This window comes from Tripterygium wilfordii, unplaced genomic scaffold (assembly GCF_013401445.1).
Source record: "Tripterygium wilfordii isolate XIE 37 unplaced genomic scaffold, ASM1340144v1 ctg31, whole genome shotgun sequence".
In the NCBI taxonomy this organism is placed as follows: Eukaryota; Viridiplantae; Streptophyta; class Magnoliopsida; order Celastrales; family Celastraceae; genus Tripterygium; species Tripterygium wilfordii.
Window position 1 is genome coordinate 1 of NW_024056289.1, and position 23673 is coordinate 23673.

General features: G+C 34.3%; 2 protein-coding genes and 2 pseudogenes across 2 annotated transcripts; 1 reads left to right on the forward strand and 3 right to left on the reverse strand.

Moving 5' to 3' along the window:
* Positions 1-61: 61 nt before the first annotated feature.
* On the forward strand, positions 62-823 carry LOC119994943. Its single transcript, XM_038841283.1, has 2 exons — positions 62-272; positions 342-823. The coding sequence occupies exons 1-2, from the start codon at positions 62-64 to the stop codon at positions 821-823; spliced, it is 693 nt and encodes a 230-aa protein (XP_038697211.1).
* Positions 824-1253: 430 nt separating this feature from the next.
* Positions 1254-8976, reverse strand: LOC119994935 (annotated as a pseudogene).
* A 1762-nt stretch (positions 8977-10738) lies between these two features.
* Positions 10739-16059, reverse strand: LOC119994929 (annotated as a pseudogene).
* A 1468-nt stretch (positions 16060-17527) lies between these two features.
* On the reverse strand, positions 17528-23352 carry LOC119994930 (serine carboxypeptidase-like 20). Its single transcript, XM_038841274.1, has 15 exons — positions 23327-23352; positions 21916-22005; positions 21157-21296; positions 20426-20502; positions 20179-20301; positions 19967-20069; positions 19853-19890; positions 19643-19750; positions 19450-19521; positions 19152-19334; positions 18920-18985; positions 18380-18510; positions 17962-18075; positions 17811-17856; positions 17528-17611 (listed from the first exon to the last, which is right to left on the reverse strand). Exons 1-15 carry the CDS (start codon positions 23350-23352, stop codon positions 17528-17530), a joined length of 1401 nt encoding a protein of 466 aa, XP_038697202.1.
* Positions 23353-23673: the final 321 nt, after the last annotated feature.

Sequence of the window (23673 nt, forward strand, 5' to 3'; positions counted from 1 at the left end):
CCCAAAAATGAAGGAGGAAGTTAGGAAATTGCTGAATTCTAAGCACTTGTTTTTTAGAGAAATGTGTGCTTATCATAGTAGTTGTGGGCATAACTCAGCTGGTGCTGCTCCTGGTACTAATCAGTCACCAGAGGGGGCGGTGGAGACATCACATGCTCAACATCAGCAGGTACAGCAGCAGCGTTGTCTGCATTCAACTGATAATGTCCAAATTCTGGCAAATTCTGGCAGAGCTGGAACAGAAGTATCAAATATGGGGAAAAGGGTGACGGGTGAAGAGGGAGATGATGAGGAGGAGGATGAGAGCGATGAGGATGAAGATGATGACGAGGATGATGAAGAGGAGACAGAAGAAGGCAATGCAAGGGCCCAAAATGGGCATGGACATGAAGAAGATGATGAGCATGATGTCAGGAGGCCGCTTAAGATGCCAAGAAAGGAAGAGACCTCTGCTTCCATTCAACAATTGAATGGTGAAGTTATGAGTGTGATGCAAGATCCAGGGAAGACACCATGGGAGAAGTCACAATGGCTCAAGTTGAGGCTTCTGCATTTGGAGGAGCAGCAAGTGAACCATCAATTTCACGCCTTTGAGATTGAGAAGCAAAGACTGAAGTGGTTGAAATTTAGCAGCAAGAAAGAGAGGGAAATGGAGAGAGCAAAGCTGGAGAACGAACGAAGGCGGCTTGAGAATGAGAGAATGATGCTTCTTGTACGCGAGAAGGAGATCGAGTTACTTGAAATTCAGCATCACCATCCTCAACAACATTCCCCAACAAGAGAAGTGACCCATCTTCAGTCACTGGATAGACTATCATATTAAGTTTCAGATCTTGTTCTCTTTGTTATTTTAAATTTTGATAGTGCTGTATGTTATTTCCAATAAAGAAACTTGATGTACAATTCCATCAGCAGCGAAAATAGTTGTTGGGGGAATATGGGATGGTCCAGTTTGTTAATTTCTCATTCGCAATTTTAATTCTTGTTAGATGGGGATTTCAACTTTCAAGTAGAGGTGAGGAACCCAATCAATAGAGTGATACCCGCAATGCAGAGCAACAACAATTCCTCCTAATCTGTTTTCTAATGATTCTTAACTTGTATTCACAACAGAATTTGTTTTGATCCCCTTTCAATGTGTAAGCTTCAAACTTTGAGACTGGAACATTGTCATCTTCATAATTCATCAATTGGAATACCGTTCCTATTGGTGAAATAAAATACGATCATGGGATTATTTGCCAGATTTCAATTTAACTAGAAATGGAAGTCATGGTCCTGATATTGCAACAAATTGAGGGAGAACACACCACAAGAAATTTGGCTGGCTAAGATATTTCAATCTTCAAGCTCAATAATCTTAACCACAGATGTATCTCCAACTTTCTGGCAAACGACAACTCGGTCATGCGACTTTATAACTCCAGAGGCCTTTCCGTGATCAAGTGCGACCTTTAAAACTGACTCATTTGTTGCACTCGTGGATTCCGCCTGCAAAGTAGAGTAAAATGCAAAATTCCAGAAATAAGTTTCAACTTCCAAATTAACAAACAAACAGTAATTTAGGAAAACAATCTACCTAATCAATGTCACATTATGCCTGATGAGCATCAGCCTAGGATTACTTGAGGACATCAGGTTGACAGGTTAGGTGATAAGCTCCTCATCACCCTGTCCCACCCTCACTCATCCCGATTGAACAATCAAGAAAAGATATGACTACATGTCTGTTCAACAGTGCGCCTGGGTATAGCCCCAGCCGCGAGGGTTACATCAAATTCCAGACTAGTATGACTACATGTCTGTTCAACATTAAGAACCAAGCCCAGAACCAGATATGGCATTCAAGTAGGAACTGATCATGGGGATACAATTGGCAAGTAAGAATATAGAACTTAAAATAGCATCTATACAAAGGATACCTAAAAGATAATAATTCATAGTGCTAAAGAGGTGGCTGAACCTACAAAGGCCAGGTATTGTTTTGCACTTGTCAAACCTAAAACTATTTTGGTGGTTGACAACCCAGCCAATTTATCACAATTACTCTAAGCTGCTATTAATTGACTAAAATATGCAAACAACCATCTAGCTTAATTCATGGCTTGTTTCTCGTTTAACAGTAATTATGCTGCCAAGTAATCATGAGTAGCCCAGCCCCCCGAGCCAGTTGTTAACAAACAAACAAGCAAACCCTAAGGAAACTAACCACAGTTGACAGAAAGGGGTGTAATCAATGCTTGTATTTCATCGTCAAGGAAGGCAACCAGAAGTGTATATGTTTTCATCCTCCAAATACAGCATTGACAATTCATGAAGAATGAATTATAAAACTTACAGCATGCCGTGGATCAGCAAGCATGGGGAAAAGACCTCTTACGATGAGGGATTGCCTTGCCTGAACATTGAAACATAATTAGTTCCATCTATTTTAATATCAAGGAATGGTGCAAAAAGCAGCAGAAACAAATTCTAATTTAGTTTCAAGGAGAAAGGGAAAAGGCAAAAAAAAAAAAAAAAAGGAGAAAAATACCCTTTCTAAAGGTAAAATTAAAACTGATAAAAATAAGAGACGGTAATAATGAAATTATAATGTGGTTAAAATCAAAATTGCCCAGAAATCCCGACTTCAATACAGTTTACCAAAGAAGAAAGAGGTTCGTCCTTCGGAAGTGAAAAACAATAGCCTTCTTTTCAAATTCAATAACATAGATATTCGGAAATAAGATCATAACCAGTTCTAGGGTTTGTAGAATCTCTAGGACTAAGTATATACAGCTCAATCTTATTTGAAAATTATTTGGGAGAGGATAGGATGAGGAAATTTACCGACAAGAACGATTCACTAACAATTACAAAGTTTTTGCCTTACTGCCCCTTTACGACGAGAGAAAATACAAGCCAAAATTTCAATATAATGATGAAGACCTTGCCCACATATCAGTAGACTTTCCAGGTTTGTTTTGTTATTTAATTATAATACATTTTCCTTAATGGTAAGGATTGCAATATTTATATTTGGTATCTGAATCGTTGTCAATTAGGTATTTCAGGTTATTTAGGAGATTGAGTCAAACAACGCTACTAGTTCAGCCTCTATATATATTTATTAGTTGATGTAATTTAGGGTTTCTAGCAATTATCAATAAACAAAATGAGAGCTCTCTCAAGCAAATCCCAAAAAGTTTGTATTGGGCCTGTGCCCATGTACGATTCTCAAGCTTTCTAATCTTGGCTTCCATCATTGTTGTGGGATTTTTTTTCATATAAATAAATGCTGCAGGCTCTAAAATTCAAATTCCTCAGTCCTCTGAAAATGGGTATTTGCAGTAACAGATGCCAAACTCTGGTCATTTTCCAAATAAAATGTGATCCAATGTGTGAATGTACACTGTTCAGATTAACGAAATGTACCTCAAACGCGCCACTAAAGCTCCACTTTAGTTGATTCGTCTTGAGGCGGGGAATGACAACTGATAGAACTGCATTGTTGGCCTATACTTTGCAATCAACCTGAATGTAAAAGAATATTAGAAGAGCATTGAGAAACATGACAAAATGAAAAAGATACCTGAGAGAATAAAAATCATCTAAAGAATAAGGCCCACAAATCCCCAAGCACACCCGGCTAAGGGAACACATCAAAAATACACATACCTTGCAGCCCTTCCAGACGAAGTGAAGCATATAATGACAGATGCCTTCACCTTAATGGCCGCTCGTACCTAGAAAGAAAAAGATATCAGACTATATCAAATTTCCTTTAAAAAAGGGCTTCTTTTTTAAAATTAGACCAGTCCCAAAGCAAAACTAGAGTGAAAAAAAATAATGTTGCAGATATATAAAAATTAAAACACCAAAATAGGTACCGCGGATGAAGCAATAGATTCCAAGTGGGTCATTGGCTCTCCAACATATTTGACAGTCTTCTTGAAATACAAGTCCTGATTGAAAACCTTCTCTGCCTACATGGTTCATGCGGGTAATAAAATGAGAGAAATCTTGCACTTAACATGCCTGACCTTACTAAAAATAATCATATATGAGAATAAATAGATTAAATCCATATATTTACTAGATGAATTCAAATAATCTTGCATGCACATCCTCAAAAACTACTTGCTTCTAGCAAAACAAATAATTGGAAAATAATTTTCACCTAGCCCAATATTCTGGCAGAATAAAAGAATCCCAATCAAGTACCTTGAAGGCTTGAACAAACTCCAATAGAAGCATGATCAAATTTATATGATATTTCCAATTTAAATAAATTTGTAATGACAAAATTTCAATCAAAAGGTCAACAGTCAGTCAAGTCAAAGTTTGTGTCAAACAGAAAAGTTGCGTAATCATTGAGAACCTAGGCACTCTGAGTACATTTTCACTTCCAAAACCACAAGGTCACAGAAACCTTGCAGAGTTTAGGTTGAGCTATCTATCTATCACGAGGCACAACAAATTCAAGGTTTTTCATGTAGCACGCTTAAGTCAAATATGCAGTTGCTTATTCATCAGGTGCATTGATCTTAAAATAAAGGCTTACCTCAGCACAAATTTTTCCAACTGTAGAAATGGTTTCAACAGGGTACAATCCACGTAGAGTCTCAGCCCCAAGAAGAATTGCATCACTTCCTGCACACAACAAATAACGAGAGACCATGTAAGATCTTGGCTACGCATGCATGACCCATTGACCTCATAAAGACAAACGAAAACAAGATAAATACGCAATAAAAAATGTTAAAAGGACCAAAACCAAGCACACACGTGCGCACGCAAAAAGAAAGAAACGTCCCCAAGCAACAATATTAAAGATATGAATAGAGACACACCATCCAAAACAGCATTAGCAACATCGGTCGCTTCTGCACGAGTTGGCCTTAAGTTGTCAGTCATGCTGTCCACAACACGAGTAACCACAGCAGGCTTTCCAGCCATATTACATTTGTAAAGGGCAGCTTTTTGAAATAAGAACACCTGCATCATACACAGGATGGATTAGCAGCTGGCTCTATCCACAGCCTTCCACGGCAATACAACTTTGCAGAGACAAAATGAGATTCGAAGAAATATGCAGAAAACATTTTCTATCAATGTACAAACATGTTTTAAGTTTTGCAATGAAAATAATTTAATATTGAACAGTCTAAAGTCTCTAGAAAATAATGAAATAATCTTACCATAATTTAAGATGACAGTTCATAAATTTCTTCAGCTTTATAATATAAAGAAATATATAACTTCCTCCCCAAGGATTACATCCATCAATCAATTCAACTATTCTCTATATAAATGGAAATTAATTAGGATTCATTTATTCAATAAGCAATAACATTTTATGACATGATATTGAACCCAAGTTTACAGCCTTGCAGCTTGAATCTGTAATTGGAAACTAGTGCTACTTCACGTAACTTCTACAGTGTATAGCGCCAGAGAAGCTCATAGATGAGGTAAATACAGGAAAACGTACATGTATCCCTATCTCCATGAATGGGAAATTATATGCATATACCCAATTGATGAAATAGAAACATTAGGACATATCACAATGTTTTGTTGCCTTCTTTTCTTTCTTTTCCAAAAGGTGAGTTGGGGAGGAGATGGGAAAGAAGTGGGTGGCCAAAAAGGCTATGCAGGTGGGACATAAAAGTAAGTGGACGTGGATCTATATATCTTCTTCAACGTTCAACCAACCAATTTCAAACTACAATGAATTAAAGCCACATGCCTGCTTGGTTCAAACAAAGTAACCTTACCTTTTTCAGGTGGAAGATCTATGCCCAAATTCCCTCGAGAAAGGATAATGCCATCTGCCTCTTGTAATATCTCATCAAAATGGGTCAATCCCTTAAAAAGACAGAAACAAGGTACAAATAAATATTAAAAAATGTTTAACTAAATATGTTTAACAAACCATGTGGCTTTGAAAATGGATTAATATATTTAACATACCTCTATATTCTCAATCTTTGCAAAAACTTGTGTCTGGCTGAGGTCACCAAGCTTAGAAAGCAATGCACGAATCTGCATTAAATTTTGGAGAAGAATATAACTGGCATCAATTATAAAATAAACGCATAAAACAGGAAGATTATAAGCTCAAGAAAGATGCATTGTATAAGGAAATTTTATCACGAAGATTACCTGGCGAACATCTTCAGCATGCCGTGTATATGACAACGAGAGGAAGTCAATTTTGTTTTTGAACTCCCCAAGTACTTATGACCTGCAAGTAGCACAAAAACATCACGAAAGCAAACTAATAAAAATTAAGAAGTAAAGGCAAGCAGTCAAACATTAAGGTGTATAAAGGGACAGCAGGACTACCTCCTTATCTTTATCAGTAAGGGTAGGAAGATCAATATGAATTTGAGATACATGCAAGGTGAACAATGACCCTGCTAGTGTTGCAGAGTTCTTTATCACACAAACCACATCATCCCCTTTAACCTCAGAAACCTGATCAACTCCAAAGAAAAAAGAGATTCCAGGTCATGCATGTAAACAATTTGCTTAGATAGCATGCTCACAACATAAAATGCCATTATAAATGATGCAGCAAATCTCAACTTGGAAACTATGTCCTCAGACTCCATTATTCTTGAGCCAACAAATAGGTTTTCAACAGAACCAAGCGGGATGATCTAAGATTAGAAAACCACCAACCAAAGGCAGGCCATTTCTCCCTTTCTTATAAAGATTTTTTTTCGATACATAGGATGTAACCCATAATTAAACGACCCCCTGATTATCAAACACCTCCGCTGTTTAATGTTACCAAACCTGTCAGCATTATTTTTCTATAAATGGAAGAAAACATTATCAATCCCAAAAAGTGAAAAAGTAAGAGATTTTCTAATGGGTGACAGTCTCATGCTCATCCTTGGTGGCATTAACCATCTTCAAGTCTTCCCAGGTGGAAAGGGTTGTTTTAACTTCCGGGAAGAATCTTTATACCAATTTCTGAAAATTTTCGTCTAGTTGCCTTGTTAGGGGCCAAGTGTTGCCATTGCCTTGTCATCTCTGTACATTTCTACCTTATTTCTCGCCTTGTTAGTTTCACTGTTCTTGTTCAGGCTTCTTTACTTGATTTGCTTATCTATATGGATTTAATTTAAGTTCATCCATGATTTGACAAGAACCACTTCAAAAATTATAGGAAAAAAACCAATTTTATGACTATAGCCTCTGGCTAGTCCTCATCCTACCTCCAGCCACACAGAAGTCGTTTCACTACCAGTGAACAGATATTGACCCATAAAAATGGTATCTCCTGGCTTGACCGCCTGCAAAACCATGTGAAAATTTACAATTTCATGACAAGCACCAAGAAAAAAAGAAAATTGGACGCACACAATGATCAATAGAAGACACAAATATAAAATTGCCAATGCCAGCTGTTCTTAATTAGTTTCTCTACAAGTTACAGAAACCTTACAAACTAGAAGTATATAACTATGCCAATATGATACGGGAGTAAATCCAGTTGTTAGACATTCCTTCCCTAGAAAGACACATTGATGCTAATTTCAATTACACACATCCAGAACCGATTCATAATGGCACCCTTCTCACTAGGAATTTCAATTGGTAGTGTAATGCTATTTAAAATCCCCTAATGTCTAATAGAATCAAACATAAGAAAACTTATTGACCGTAAGGCGTAAGCTTCAAAATAGAGTGGAGAACCTTCGATAGTCCATCAAAGTTGATGGGTAAAACTTCTGAAGAAGCTTCCTGTTCTTTGTTTGGTGTCAGAACAACAAACCCATCAGCCAGAAGTGAAATGGAGCTTTCACTCTTGTTGACAACCTGCAACTCGGGCCCTACAGTGTCCAGCATAACCTGAAATACCAAGTAGTAAAGCACTTTGTAGCCCTTATTCTACATTTATCAAGAGCAACTGGAGTGGTATGGAACGAACAATAAGAGGGCAAAGAACTATCAAGTGTTTCACACCAGTTATGCCCGCAAAAAGAAGCATGTACTCAATAAAATAAAAAAACTTAATTTTTGAGATAAGTGAGGCATTGGCATACAAAATTACAAATGCGAGCTGTGTATGGCAAAGAAAATTGAGATAAAAAAAAAATCAAATATTCTTTCCCTCTGCTCTGTCCCCTTATCAACCAAACAAACAAAACCTATTAATAGAAACTCTCCAGTATCAACAATCATCTATAGAACCCTAAGTAACTTACAGCACAAAGCTTCTTGGTGTCCTTAACAGCGGCTTTCAAGTTCTCTAAAGTCTCCTGGTGGTACTCCGGGTCACCCCATGAAAAATCAAACCGAGCCACTACCAAAAAGAACACATTCAAATTCATCAGATTCGTCCAGCCACCTTGATAGCTGCACAACAAACCCTAATCCGTCTACTGTTTGCCGCAACAACTTTCAAACCCTACGCGCCCACGTTCAATTTAAAACTCTTAACAAATGAAACAAATTTTATTACAACAATTTTCGAGAAAAAGACATTGAAGTTAAGCCTTGCACCTGACATTCCAGCCTTTAGGCAGCCCGAAATAACCTCAACAGATCGAGATTTTGGACCTAAAGTACCAACAATCTTCGTCATTGCAGGAAAAAAGTTCTGCGCATCAATCACATAACAGCGAATCAATACTGTAAAAGTTTCGACATTACTGTAACAATTTACTTTAAAAGTTTCGATAATAATGTAACAATTTCATGAAATTTCTACAGCAGATCGATACCGAAACGGTCGACAAACAGAACAGGCTAATACTCACAGACTTTGACGGTTCCAGGATCGAAGCCATCCTGATCGGCTCCTCGAGAAGCAAGTGATTCGAATGCATCTTCGCTGATAAAAATCTAAATCGCGCAAAATAAAAATCGACCCAAACAAAGATTGCAGACAACAGGAGCGAAAAAGAGAAATAATAGAATTTTCTTAGCGTGGAGCGACGGAAGGGCAGTGTTTTGAAAAAGGTCCCTGAACCAGGAGGCAGAAGACCTTTTGCACTTTGACTACAGTATTCCAATTTACTGTTCAGGGAAGCATCACACGTGTCAAATCAAGGATTGTCAGATTGAACTTTTATTGGCATCAATCGAAGAGTCCTTACGGAGTTTCATGTACCGCCAAAGTATGGTTAACAAGCGAGTATTTCGTGGAGAAGGGTAAAGCGTCAAGCTCACGCGGACGTGGGTTAAGTAGTTGGCGGGAGTGGTCTTGATTGGCCACATAACTGCGCGTAGATTACAAGCATTCGAGACGAGCACAAATTTTAGGGGGTGGTGGAACAAGGGGCGCGTGCTAATGCGAGGGATGTGACACGTCAGCCGAGCACGTTTTAAAGGTCAGATCCTATGAGCTGTCGTTTTTGATGGAGCCATAGGTTCTTTAGGAGTATACAATTTAATTCACTTTTAACGAATTCTCTAAAATACAATAAATTGTGTCTTTTTATAGTTTCATAAAATTACAATTCAGCAATATTTTACGTCAATTCCTCTAAATAATCCTTTATAACTTAACATATTTATTTCTCCAATCATTTTTAATATCTTTTCTATTTAATTTTTATTGAGTATATTTTAAACAAGGAAATATATTTTTTTGACAACATCATATTTAATATGTGATAAAATAATGTAAATATACTTAATATGTGTGTTTCTAATATGTGATAAAATAATGTAAGTATACTTAATTATCAATGATTTTTAATTACGTCTATCAAAAAAAATATGAATTTTAATTATGAAGAGTGTTTGGCTATTACAAATAAAGTCAAAAAACGAAACCAAAAATCACACTTGACTATAACAAAGACACCTCATCAATCCCATCCTTACCACCTCATCAACCCCATCCCCATCGTCACCGCGTCAACTTGCTGAAGTAGATGAAATGCGAAGGAGACTATCAAGCATTCGGTGACTGCGATAGTGCGATCAATGGGTCATCAGAATCTATATTTCGTAGAAGATCTTCGTTACAAATGTTGCGATCCTCGCTTTCGCCTCTTGTACATGCTCCAAAGGACTCAAAGACTACCAGTCCCGGTGTCTCAAGACCATTACATGTAGTTTTGATCGATTCTTTTGGGATGTTGAGACAGACACAGAACAAGGAAAATAAGTACTTGATCAGATGCGATACGTACGAGGCCGATCGATCGGAACCGGAAGACCAAAATTGAGGCAGCGAATAGGGTGAAGAGAAGGAGAGAGGAAAACGGGAGAGAACAAAGGATAGTGGAAAAAAAAAACTAAATAATAAAAAGATTAAAGAAATAGAAAGTTGATATTTTATTAATAAAATAAGAATACCAAAGTTATAGTGATCCGTTAGATGTAGCGGATGATGACTGTAACAACTCTAAAATTTTCCTGTAAAATACAAGAGCTGATGTGATGTGGTGTGTCTTTTTAGTTTTTTTGGGTTTCTTTCGTTAAAATGTAGTAAATGACGTGTTTACGAGAGTTGATATGGATGCTCTAAAAATGGTCCCTTCGGCTATGAGCTGTCGTGTTGGGTGCTGCAATTACACTATTACATTGTTGGTAAATTTAGTACGTTTCTTGTAGTTGCTAGTAATCTTGCAAATGATAAAAACTTGTTTGTTTGTTTTTTCTTCAGAAATTTTAAAAAAAATACATCTTTAGCGATAGAGGCTAAATAGAGATTTCTATATACTTAACTTTTTTGAAAAAAAAAAACAGAGACTAGAGAGAAATCCAAAATTTTTGTGATGTTCGGTCATATTGCCTTTTTGTCCAACCAATGGCTATAGAAATGCAATGCCTCTTGTGGTTTGTGGTAAGGGACTCTATGCCCTGCACCCTGAGAAAGATGGTAAAAAAACACAAATTAATCAAATATTTAACAATTTGTTATATAATACAAATTAAAATATTCATCTTTCACGTCAATTTAAATAGTATTTTGCTATCGGTTTACCCTCATTTATTTTTGGGAACTCTAACTAATTAAGTGAATCATGATTTTTTTTTGTTTGTTTTTTAAATCCTAACACCAAGAGTTGGTGCAAAAATGAGCAGCGATAAATACTGATCATGCTAAGCGACTAACCTTAACGGTGAGAAATGTGAGTCCATGGTCGTATCCTTGTAAAAATCTGCATGCACAGCACATAAAATATATGTATATGTATATGTATATGATTACATTACTTATAACATACCATAATCTAAATATTATATATAATTTACGTACCCGGCAATCTGTTCATTCACTATCCATGGCCTCCATTCATCAACGATCTTATATTCAAGTGATTTAATCCATCTTTGAGTTCCAGTAAATGGAACTACCATATCATGGTCTCCACTGGAGAGGAGTTGTGTAAATTAAACCATTAATTAACACCATACATACATACATACATATATATATCGCATCATATATTATTATTATTTACCTGTACAGAAGTGCGCGATACTTTGCCATTGTTAGCTCCCTATGGTATGGAATCATGCTTCCGGCATCTTTTTCATGATTATTAAGAACATTTTCTGAGACAATGACCCAAGGACCGATCATAGCAACCTTAAACGTAACCATAAATTGCACAATTGATTAGATTAAAGAACCTTATTGTATCTCTTTATATTATATATATATATATATAAACATAATATGCTTCATACACCATTTACCGATTTTGCGTGGATTGCTTCCCTCACTAATTCGTTATTTAGCCATGTAGTTGCAACTTCATCATTCTGAAAAAAAACAAAAAAGGGCCAAAAATAATGGATAGTACATACGTGTGTCATGTGAGAATGAATGAATTGTCAATATAAGAAATTTGCACACACCAATGAGAGATGGTTCGGTTGACAATCGATTAGGTTAGGCATATGCGTATTCAAAATTTAATTCCAACGAGAAACATACTTTTCAACGATGTTTCAAAAAATTAAAATATATAAGAAATTTGCAGTGTAACTTACAAGACAATCATCAACACCTTTACTATTAGTCCATAAGCCAGCAAGGATGTTAAGACCAACCGTTTGGTTCCTCGCCATAAGAGACATTGATGTCGAAGTTCCATTTTCTTTTGTATCGGGTTTAGATTTTGGTGGATGGTAACAGGGTTCAAGGATGTTAAACTGGTTCAAACCATCAATTGTCTACAAATTAATCACCAATTAATTTATAGGTTAAGCATTCCCGAATTAAAATGCAAAATCAAGTGACAACAACAATTAATCGTTTTAATTATATACCTCGACAACCTTACGGAGGTAATAGTGACACTTGTCTTTGTCATCATTTATTATACAATTATCTTGAATATCCTGAAATAAAACAGGCATTAAAATGTTTTCTATTGTGTTTTTTTTTATGTAGAATGTTTAGTGAAATCAATTAAACCCTGTTTTTTACATTCACCCACCTTAAAAAGATCATCCGAGATAACTCCCATACCACGCAGAAAATGGACTTGAACATCGGTAACAAAACTTAAATTCACGATGGCCACCCCATTTCCCACCATATAGCCCTGCTAATATAAAAATGATTGAAAGGTAAATTTTTCCTTTTTGGTGCGCGCGCACACACATATATATGAATTTGTTTGAAAAATATTGGCATACCTCGAAATTAATTTTGGGTTCAATGCCATTTTTTATTCCTTTAAGAGAAATAATTTTAATTAGTATAGAACAAACAATGTTAACATGTAAGCACCATATATGAGAATACCTTGTATAATTTCAGTAGCAAGAGTTGGTATATAAATACCAGCATATGATTCTCCAGCAATATAAAATGGATTTTTCACAAATTCTGGATATAGTTTAAACCACTAACTTGCCAAGAACATAAAGATGTTAATATATATTTTAAAAACAAAGTCATGTTGAAAAATCTCAAACATATATACTTAATTACCTTTACCAAGAATGTATGTGTATCAATAGCAGTTTTACGATCTCCAGTCGTGGGTTTGGTTTTGGCTTTAGAGTAAGAGAACCCAACACCAACTGGAGAATCTAAATAAATAATATTTGAAACCTAATAAGAAAATTTTATATTTAGAAGTAAATATAACAATGAAAAAAAAAAGGTGCAATTATGCAAATTGAAATAACATTAAGAATAAATATGCATCAATTTAAATGTTTTTAACCTTGGACCAACTATATGGATTGGGATGCAATGTTGGTAGGCTTCCACGTGGCTTTCCAATTTCAAATTTGAATGGACCTAAATGAAATTAAAATTACAACAGTAGAAATTTAGATTTATATATATAAAATAATACTTAAGTGGATTTATTTTTGCCTTTTCTGGCCCTGGCCCTCGCCCAATAGGAAAATTCCAATTCATTGGGTCTTTCAATCAAAGCAAATAGAAAACCCCCAATAGCACCATCTACCAAGAGCCCTAACTATGCGATTGAATAAATTTTCCTGTCTCAGTTGCAAGTTGAGGACTCCTCCTCCTTCCACTTCTCCAAACTCTATTCGTATTTTTCATAGAGAAATCTCTGATCAACGATAGAAGAAGATCCATTTTGCATCATATCTAAGGTATTTCTTGGTTCGGGCTGAATAGGCAATGTCATTAAATCATTATCAAATTGACTGCAATACTTTTTTGTCCATAAGGATTCCACAAGAGTGCCTTCTACTTTTAATAGGCCATGAAGTAGATTAGAATCGTCCCATTTTCTTTTTCCTCTAGTTTGGGACAAAGCTCTTGTGTGACCAATCCGGGAGAAAAAAATTTCTTTTTTGTTTTTTTAGAGTGTTGGCACATATTCCGCTTTGGGATATATCAAAGACTAAACGGATTAGGGGGCTCCGCAATTAGTTTCAAATTGTAGAGTCTACAATTGAAATTCAATGGTTCAAGACACGTGCCACATCACACCACATTTTTATTTTTTTATTTTTAAAATTTGTATGACTTTTTCTTCACCATTGGATATAAATTGTAGACTCTAGGGAATTACGGAGCCCCTAAATCCATACTAAACTGTACAATTTCGTGAATTGAATTCCAACGTAAAAGTTGAACTCCATACTTAATTTTGTTGTATTAGAAATGCATTGATATATAAGAGTAGAAGCATGCAAGAATATACCATGTTCATTGATAAATCCATCAAAACTAGAAGCTCCGGGTCCTCCATTGAGCCATAAAACAACAGGATCATTCTTTTGTTCTCTCTCAGAAACGACGAAGTAGTAGAACAGATATCTCTCGCGGTCTATTTCTACGTACCTTAACAAGGGAAGAAGTTTAATTATTAAATTATTTTCTTTAAAAACATAAAATCATTCATTCTCATAGGCAAGGGTGGAACAAGAAAGTTAAGTTGGGGTGGACTAATATTAAAACAACGGCACTTTTATTAGTTTTCTTTTAGGGAGAATAGGGTCAATGGCCCTAGAAATTTTTTGAAGATCTATTTACAATAACATAATTTTTTAAAATGATATTATGAATAAATATTCATCTATTAAAGTTTGACTACGTCAAAAATGAGTATTGGCACTCACATAATTTTTTAAGCTCAAACCAAAAGAATTAGTATTCATATACTTGCACGTGGTTTTAGACTTTCTTTATTTTTAAAAATATAATAAAATTAAAAGTTAGTGGAAAATAGACAAAAACATATAGTAACACAACTCATGAACTAAGACCAGTCCAGTTTGAATTATTGATAGGAACACTCATGTGGCCCATCCCATATTTTCCTAGAGAGCATAAAGATCAATGGGCATATTACTTAACCTAACATTAAAAAAAGGCGTTAATTATATTTTTCATCATCGAAAGATAGAGATCGTTCATTTTTAGCACTGAAAGATTTTTTTATTACAATGTCATCACCCATTTTTTCAAAATGAGACTTTCTAGGACTCGGTCAAAATTGCTACAATGCCGGATAGGATCAATGCATATGTGGCATTAAATCAACAATAATTAATCAAAATATATCTATGTGGCAATATATACTATTTTTCTTATTTTAAATAAGAAATTTAGCCATTTTGTCTCTCCTTCCTCACTCTCCTTCTGTCTCTCTCACCTTCTTTCACAACCCAAATAATGGTAAAGGGATGATTGTTGGAGGCGGAAGATCTGGATCTAGAAAAGGCAGATACTGGTTTTGAGTATATGAGGAATGGAAACCCTTGCAGATCTAGATTTGGAAAAAAAGGATGATTGTTGGAGAACGAAGAGGATGAGGAAAGGGAGGTCCTTGAAAGTCTTGGCCCGCAGTTGTAGGAGATATGCAGGTACAGTGTTAGGTCTTCTTCCGGTGGTTCTTGGTCAACGTGGGTCAAACGATCCATCATCGGAGATTCAAAGTGCAGTTGTGTAGAGAGCAATAGTTGAGTTGGTGAAGAAGGGGATTTGTATAGGTAAGCGGGTTTGTTGTTTTCTTCGCTACTCTACATAGGAAAAGACAGATAGAGAAGGATGGAGTTTGTACTCCATTGATGCTGAAAATGAACCTCCTATGGTATGAGATGAAAAAAATTTTCCCCCTAAAATATTATTGTAACAAAAAAATCTTTGAATGTTAAAAGTGACGATCATTATCTTTCGGTGATAAAAAATACAATTAACCCTAAAAAAAATCTACACCGAATTACTACCCAGTATAGCTAGTGCTATTTCCACCTCTGCCCATGGATTATTGTTCCAAGGATAAAAGTAATTGTAGAAGTTAACTATTGATATTAATTCGCAAAAGAAAGCATCAAGCTCAGAACAATAAGAAAAATACTTATTTTCTCATAGGATTAAGATGGAATATTAAATAGAAAAGTATATATTAGCGAAACTATCCACCAACTAAAAGTGATTCAAAAAAAATACCCTGAATAGTGTTCTCATGGGAAGGTGCCTACGAAACCAGGCAGATGTGATACGCGAACGCCTTCAGGAGTAGCTTCGATGAATGTAAACCTAATAAAAGTGAAGCAAATGACTAAACTCAAAAACAGATGCAACTCTTTCCTGGCTACAGTTACCGTATTCATAATTTGATATGATTCAAGTTGGTCAGGGATTTGTCTATACATAGTAAAATATATAAAGAAGCGATTATATATTTTAATATTTTCAATGGCGAGGGAAACAAGTGAGAACCCAAAAAAAGCAGACAAAACATGTTCGGTTAATGGGTGTTGTAGAGTTGGTCAAAGTGCATAATATTTACCCATGTCGAATTTAAATATTGGAAAATTTAGAATGTAGCATAGAGTGGTGGCTGAAGAATTTAGAATGTATTTTGACCACTCCACACACAATGTTTTTGTACATTTATTGATCATTTTGTCTAATCCCCATTTTTATGACAAATCCAATAAATTCGCCGAATAAGTGGCCTCCTCTTTCTTGATGTGCTTGCATATGATGTAGGACAAGTCATGTAAGGTTTTTTTTTTTTTTTTTTTTTTTTTTTTTTATCAGAAGTCATGTAAGGTTGGGTTTGGAGATTATTACTAATAATCCAGCTAAGTCATTGGAAGTTGGGATGAGGGCAGCATTATCTGGCATATGTCTTTTTCTTCTTTTTTTTTTTTTTTGTCTGAAACAATAAATAAATTCAATATAAAAAAACTACGACAACTATGGTTAGTGTTTTGGAAAGGTGCCTAAACTTGGTTCCAGGTTTGGGGGAGAGCCGGTGCACTATTGCACCGGCTAATAACCTGTTCAATTTTTCAACCGTTGGATTAACATATACAGATCAAACGGTTTAAGTTAAAGGACAAAAAAAAATTGGGTCTTTACTCCTGAGGTTTGAGATTAGAACAAAATTGACTCTCTCTACTACTCTCTCATCACTTCTTCTTCTCTACCTCATCTCAAACTAGATTTTCCTCAACTTTCAAATCTACCCTCATCACTCTCGTTATCTTCGATTGATGAAAGCACTAGAGTGGAGAATGCTCTTCTTCTTGTTGTACTTGGGTTTGTTGCGAATTTGTGTTATTTGTTGTGGGGTTTGTTAGGGTTTCTTTGATTACTGCTATGAGTTTTGAATTTCATCTATTTCTCTATTTTGGGTCAGCTATCACCTTCAATTTCAAGTTCCAACTGTTAGATATGCTCTTGATTTCAATCTCTCGTGGGTTAACTATCACCTTCAAGGAGCATCTGGTTTATCTTTTCTTCCTCGATAGATGATTGTGCACCCTTGGGTTATCTAGAACTAGATTAACCTAAACCCCAAATCCTTATCTCGAAACAGATTTTCCTCACCTTTTGAAATCTACCCTCATCTTGTTATCTTGGATTGATGGAAGCAAGAGTGTGGAGATAAGATTTTCTTTGCTTTAAATTTGTTTACTCTGTTATGAAAAGCCCTTAAATTTATTTAACCTTGCAAATGATAAAACTTGTTTGTTTGTTTTTTCCTGTCAATTTTTTATTAAAAAACCAAAAAAAAAAGTACATCTTTAGGGGTAGAGGATAAATAAAGATTTCTCTAAATTTTATTTTTTAAAAAAATGTAGATTACAGAGAAATTTTCGTGATGTCCGATCATATTGGCTCTCTGTCCAACCACTGACTATAGAAATGCAATGCCTCTTGTGGCTTGTTGTAAGCGACTCTGTGCCCGGCACCCTGTGAAAGATGGCAAAGAACATAAGTTATCAAATATTCAACAATTTTGGTCAATAATCAAAATCAAAATCTTCATCATTCACGTCAATTTTTTTTCTTTTTCTTTTAGATTGATTAATTAACCCTCGTTTCTTTTTGAGAACTCTAATTAAGTGAAACATGAGAACCGATCGATAAATACTCATGCTAAGCAACTAACCTTAATGGTGAGAAATGTCAGTTCATGTTCATATCCTTGTAAAATTCTGCATGCACAACAAAACATAAAAATGTATATGTATATGTATATAATTAAATTACTTACACATAACATACCATAATTTAAACAGTATATATAATTAATAATTTACCCGGCAACTTGTTCATTCACTATCCATGATCTCCATTCATCTACGATGTCATATCCAAGTGATTTAATCCATCTTTGTGTCCCAGTAAATGGAACAACCATATCATGGTCTCCACTGAAGTTGTGCAAATTAAACAATTAATTAACACCGTATATACATATATACTTGTAAAACAAAAATGTTAGAGATCCCAATAATCCTAGTAATCAATCTTGGCTATTAATTGATGTAAGTGTAGGGGCCCACAAAACCTGATGCACATCAATCAAGGGACATAATTGATTACTGGGATGACTGAGATCTCATTTACTAGGATCCCTATCACTTCTAATTGTATTAACTTGTTGTTTCTTTACACAATTAACAACTAATTATCGTATTATATATTATTATATATTATTATTATTTGTAAATTTACCAGAATATAAGTGCGCGATACCCTGCCTTTATTAGATTTTTATGGTACGGGATCATGCTTCCGGCATCTTTTTTATAATTATAAAGAACGTTTTCTGAAACGGTGACCCAACGCCGCCCAATCATATCAACCTTAAACGTAATCATGGATTGCATAATTAATTAGATTAAACAACCTTTATTGTATGTCTATCTATACAAAAATGTTAGGGATCTCAGTCATCAATCTTGATCATTAATTGATATAAGTGTAGGCCCCGCAAAACCTGATTTACATCAATCGAAGAACATGATTGATTACTGGGATGACTCTATCACTTATGCTATCTCTATACATAATATACTTCATACACCCTTAAAAAATGTTAAGGATCTCACTAAATGAGATTCTAGTTATCCCAGTAATTCATTTTGTTCATTGATCGATGTAAGTGTAGGGGCTCACAAAATATGATGATTGATTTAGAGAGTGACATGTTAGTCATTGGGATGATTGTGATCCCATTTCCTAAGATTCCTATCACTTCTATACACCATTTACCGGCTCTGCGTGGATTGCTTTCCTCACTAATAAATTATTTAGCCATGTAGTTGCAACTTCGTCATTCTGAAAAAAAAAAAAAAAAAAAAACCCCGAAAACAATAAATAGTGCATAGCATGTGAGAATGAATCAATATAATTTTTATTTTTTTATTTTTTTATTTTTCTTGGTTCAGGTGATGGGGAGTATAATATAAATATTAATTACAATATTTATGCATCTGTAACTTACAAGGCAATCATCAACACCTTCACTATTAGTCCATAAGCCAGTAAAATCGTTAAGACCAACCGTTCGGTTCCGAACCAGAAGAGACATTGATGTTGAAGCTCCATTTTCTTTTGTATCAGGTTTAGATTTTGGTGGATGGTAACAGGGTTCAAGGATATTATACGGGTTCATGCCATCAATTATCTACAAATTAATCATCAATTAATTATCCGATTACAGTAATTTATAGGTTAAGCATTTGCATAACTACGTATGTGTGTGCGCGTGTATATACACACACAGAAATTCTCTTAATTACCTTGTCAACCTTACTGAGGTAATGGTGACACTCGTCTTTATTATCCTTCATATTACAAGTAATTTGAATATTCTGCAATAAAGTACGCATTAAAATGTTTAGATTATGATAGCAATTCTTTTGTATATATATATTTTTTTGGATAGAATGTTTAGTGAAATCAATTAAAACATTATATTTTACATTTACCCACCTCAAAAAGATCATCTGAAATAAGTCCCATACCATGCAGAAAAAGGATTTTATCATCGTTATTAAATGGTGAACTAGGGTCAGCCACCCCATTTCCCACCATATAGCCCTGCTTATATAAAGGTTATTTAATGTTAATGTTTTTTTTCATTTTTTTTCGAATATATATATATATACACACATGAATTTATTTGAAAAAATATTGGGATACCTTGAAATTAATGTTGCGTTCAACGTCATCTTTGATTCCTTAAAGAAAAATAATTTTAATTAGTATAGAAAAATAATGTTAACATGCAAGCACTAAGCACATATAAGACAATACCTTGTATTATTTTTGTAGCAAGAGTTGGTATATAAATACCAGCATACGATTCTCCAGCGATATAAAATGGATTATTCACAAATTCTGGATATAGCTCAAACCACTAACTTGCCAAGAACATAGAGATGTTAATATATATATATATATATATATATGTGTGTGTGTGTGTATTAAAAAACAAAATGATGTTGAAAAATCTCAAACATACTTACCATTACCAAGAATGTATGTGTATCAATAGCAATCTTATGATCTCCAGTCGCGTAATTTGTTTTGTCTTTAGAGTAAGAGAACCCAACACCAACCGGAGAGTCTAAATAAATAATGTTTGAAACCTAATAACACAATTTTATGCTTTAGAAGTAAATATAAGGGCTTATAAAAGTATGAAAAAGGATGCAATCATGCAAATTGAAATGACATTAAGAATAAAGATACATCAATTTAAATGTTTTTGACCTTGGACCAACTATATGGATTGAGATTCAATGTTGGCAGACTTCCACGTGGCTTTCCAGTTTCAAATTTGAATGGACCTAAATGAAATTGAGATTATAACAATAGAAACTTGATTTGTATACAAAATAGAAACAATAAAAAAAATAAAATATTTGAGTGGATTTATTTTTGCCTTTTCTGGCCCAATAGGGAAATATCAATTTATTGGGCCTTTCGATACAAAGCAAATAGAAAACCTTGACAGTGCCATATTATAGGAGCCCAAACCATGTGATTGAATAAACCCTCGTCTCTCCATTGCCAGTCGAGGACTCCTTCTTCTTCCACCTCTTCAAATTGCGATTCATATTTTTCATAAAGAAATCTATAATCAACGATAGAACAAGATTCATTTTCAATCATACTTAAATTGATTGCAATCTTTTTCTACTTTCTACTAGGCCATAAACTAGATCATAATCATCCTTTACTACTTCATAATAAATGATCCCACTTTCTTTATCATATATGAGTAGAGGCTAGAGGTCTCGAGCGACCGATCCGACAGAGCAAACTTTTTTTTGCTGAGTGTTGGCACATATTCTCCAATTTGAGACTAAGCCAAACCATTTATTGAATATTGAATCCCGCAGAAAATTGAACTTAAATATTTTGTATTAGATAACTCTTTTTTTTTAAAAAAAATAAAAAAAAATTGATATATAAGAGTGGAAGCAAGCAAGCATATATACCATGTTGATAGATAAAACCATCAAAAGTAGAACATCCAGGTCCTCCATTGAGCCATAAAACAAGGGGATCATTCTTCGGTTCTCTCTCAGAAGTGACGAAGTAGTAGAATAGATACCTCTTATTGTCTATTTTCATGTACCTTAAAAAGGGAAGAAGTCTAATTGTTAAATTATTTTTTTTCTTTAAAACACCAAATCATCCATTCCCATGGGCAACGGCGGAGCCATGAAATTAAATTGGGATGAGCTAATATTAAAACAACAGCACTTGATTAGCTTTTTTTTTTTTTTTTTTGGCATATGATTTGCCTTGAAAATTTTCTTTAGATCTATATACAACTCATTGAAAAAATATTATGAATAAATATTCATCTTGAATTAAAGTTTGAACTACGAGAAGAATTAAAGTTAATCAAGTGCTGTTGTCCCAACTCATATATTTCAAGAGAGCATAAAGTAAAGAATAATGGATCATGTGATTACTTATAAACCTAACATCAAAAAAATTTAAAAAAAAAAAAAAAAGCCCACTGCTAGACTTCCAGTTTTGTCTCTGCCCATGGGTTATTGTCCCAACGAGTAAAAACTAAATGTAGAAATTAACTCTTGATATTAATTCAAAAAATGAAGAATCAAGCCCAGATAATAAGAATCTTCTTATAGGATTAAGATGGAATATTAAACAAAAAAATATACATTAGAAAAACTATCCACAAATTAAAAATATCCTTAAAAAAGAAAAAGAAAAAGAAAAATTACCCTGAATAGTGTTTTGATGGGAAGTCGCCTTTAAAACCAGGAAGATGTGTTACGAGAGCGCCTTTAGGAATCGCTTCAATTACTGTAAACCTCATAAAAGTAAAGCAAATGATTAAACCCAAAAACAGATGCAACTCTTTCTCGGCTATTATCATATCCATAATTTGATATGATTAAATTTCGATAAAGGTCTTTCTATTATATAGTGAATAGATGAAGGAGCAATTGTGTATTTTAATTTTAATAACAAGAGTTCGGTCGGTTGATAGGTGTCCAATACATAGAGTGGCTGAAAAATCTAAAGTGTATGCCGGTCACTTCACACACAATGTGTTTGTACATTTCTTGATCATTTTCTCTAATCCTTAGTTTTTGAGACAAACCCAATAAAATTGCCGAATGAGTGGCCTGTTGACATGTATATGACTAGGATACAGCTCAGCATATATGCCTCACATAAAGCTGGCTTCGAATATATTATTACGACCAATCCAGCTAAGTCATTGGAGGTTGGGAATTGGGATCAGTACAGCCAAGTTATTTGTCATTTGTTCAGTTTTATGGATGAAAACGAGATAATAATAGCCAAATGCCTTTTTTGTTTTTTGCCTAAATAAAAATTAAATTTAATATAAAAAAATGTCAATGATTAAAAAAATGTCATGCCTAGTCAACATGACAAGTGAGATACAGTAAAGAGGAGTCGTCAAACTAAGAAGCCAATCAAGTCAACAAAGGAAAGGAAACGTTGTAAGAGATCTTGTAGAGATTACTTTTCAATACTTTTCATTGAAATTGAAATGAGGGATGTGCATCATATATATGACCTAGTTTGGTAATTATTTTCAAAGTAGTAGATATGCTAGCAGAAATAGTGGTAGCATAAATACTGAACAATTTAAGTAGTAGATATGTTGCACGAATGCTTGGTAGTGTTTGGTTGAACTTTTGCATGTAACATTTATGCTGGTTATCATTTTATGACAAATTACGTGCAAGGATATCATGCATTATAGTTTCTAACATATGCATATAAATGTAAAAAAATTAATTTATAAAATAAATATAATCAATTAAAATAAAATTAAGATAATTAATAAATTTATAAAACAAATATGATTAATTAAAATAAAATAAAGATTATTAATTAATTTATAACATAAAGATGATTAATTCATTTATAAAATAACCATAATTAATTAATTATATTTATTTTAAAATATAATTAATTATATCGATATTGATTTGATGGTATTAGGGGGATAACAATAGAGGAGTTAGGACAATATGAGGAGAAAATGAAAAATGTTATCAAAATTGTCCCAAAGAGAAACATTCCAAAAGTAGCATAATATTGCTTCAAAATTGTCTTGGATTATATGGTGCCCGAAAATGCTCATTTGGCATGCACAAAGCATTTATGCTAGATACAAACATAAATGTGCTTTGCCAAACGGGGTCATATATATATATATATATAGACTAAAGTAACCTAGCTTAGCACAGAGGCAACGGTCAAGAAAGAGCTCGACAGGATCAGACATAGCTGTACATACTGATCCATTGAGATACATACTAGAAATTATGGACCTATGAACTGGGCTGAACTTTTGGGCCTATCCTAATGTTGTATCTTTACGTTGCAATCTTAACCGTCATATAATTTCAACAACCATGCATGATTTGAGAAAACAAGTACTTAATTCAATTTAAGGAGGGAAGACTTCATTGACAAATTTCCTAGTGTCAACTTGGGGA

Excerpts from the sequence above, each read along its gene's own strand:
- LOC119994930 (XM_038841274.1), bottom strand. The coding sequence starts at position 23,352 with ATGTTTGTATCTAGCATAAATGCTTT. Across the intron at positions 20,503-21,156 it reads TGGTTTTATCTATCAACATG|GTCCATTCAAATTTGAAACT; the intron begins GTATATATGCTT and ends AATTTCATTTAG. Across the intron at positions 19,891-19,966 it reads TGCTACAAAAATAATACAAG|GAATCAAAGATGACGTTGAA; the intron begins GTATTGTCTTAT and ends TTTTTCTTTAAG.
- LOC119994943 (XM_038841283.1), top strand. The coding sequence starts at position 62 with ATGTGTGCTTATCATAGTAGTTGTGGGCATAACTCAGCTGGTGCTGCT. Across the intron at positions 273-341 it reads TATGGGGAAAAGGGTGACGG|AGGAGACAGAAGAAGGCAAT; the intron begins GTGAAGAGGGAG and ends AGGATGATGAAG.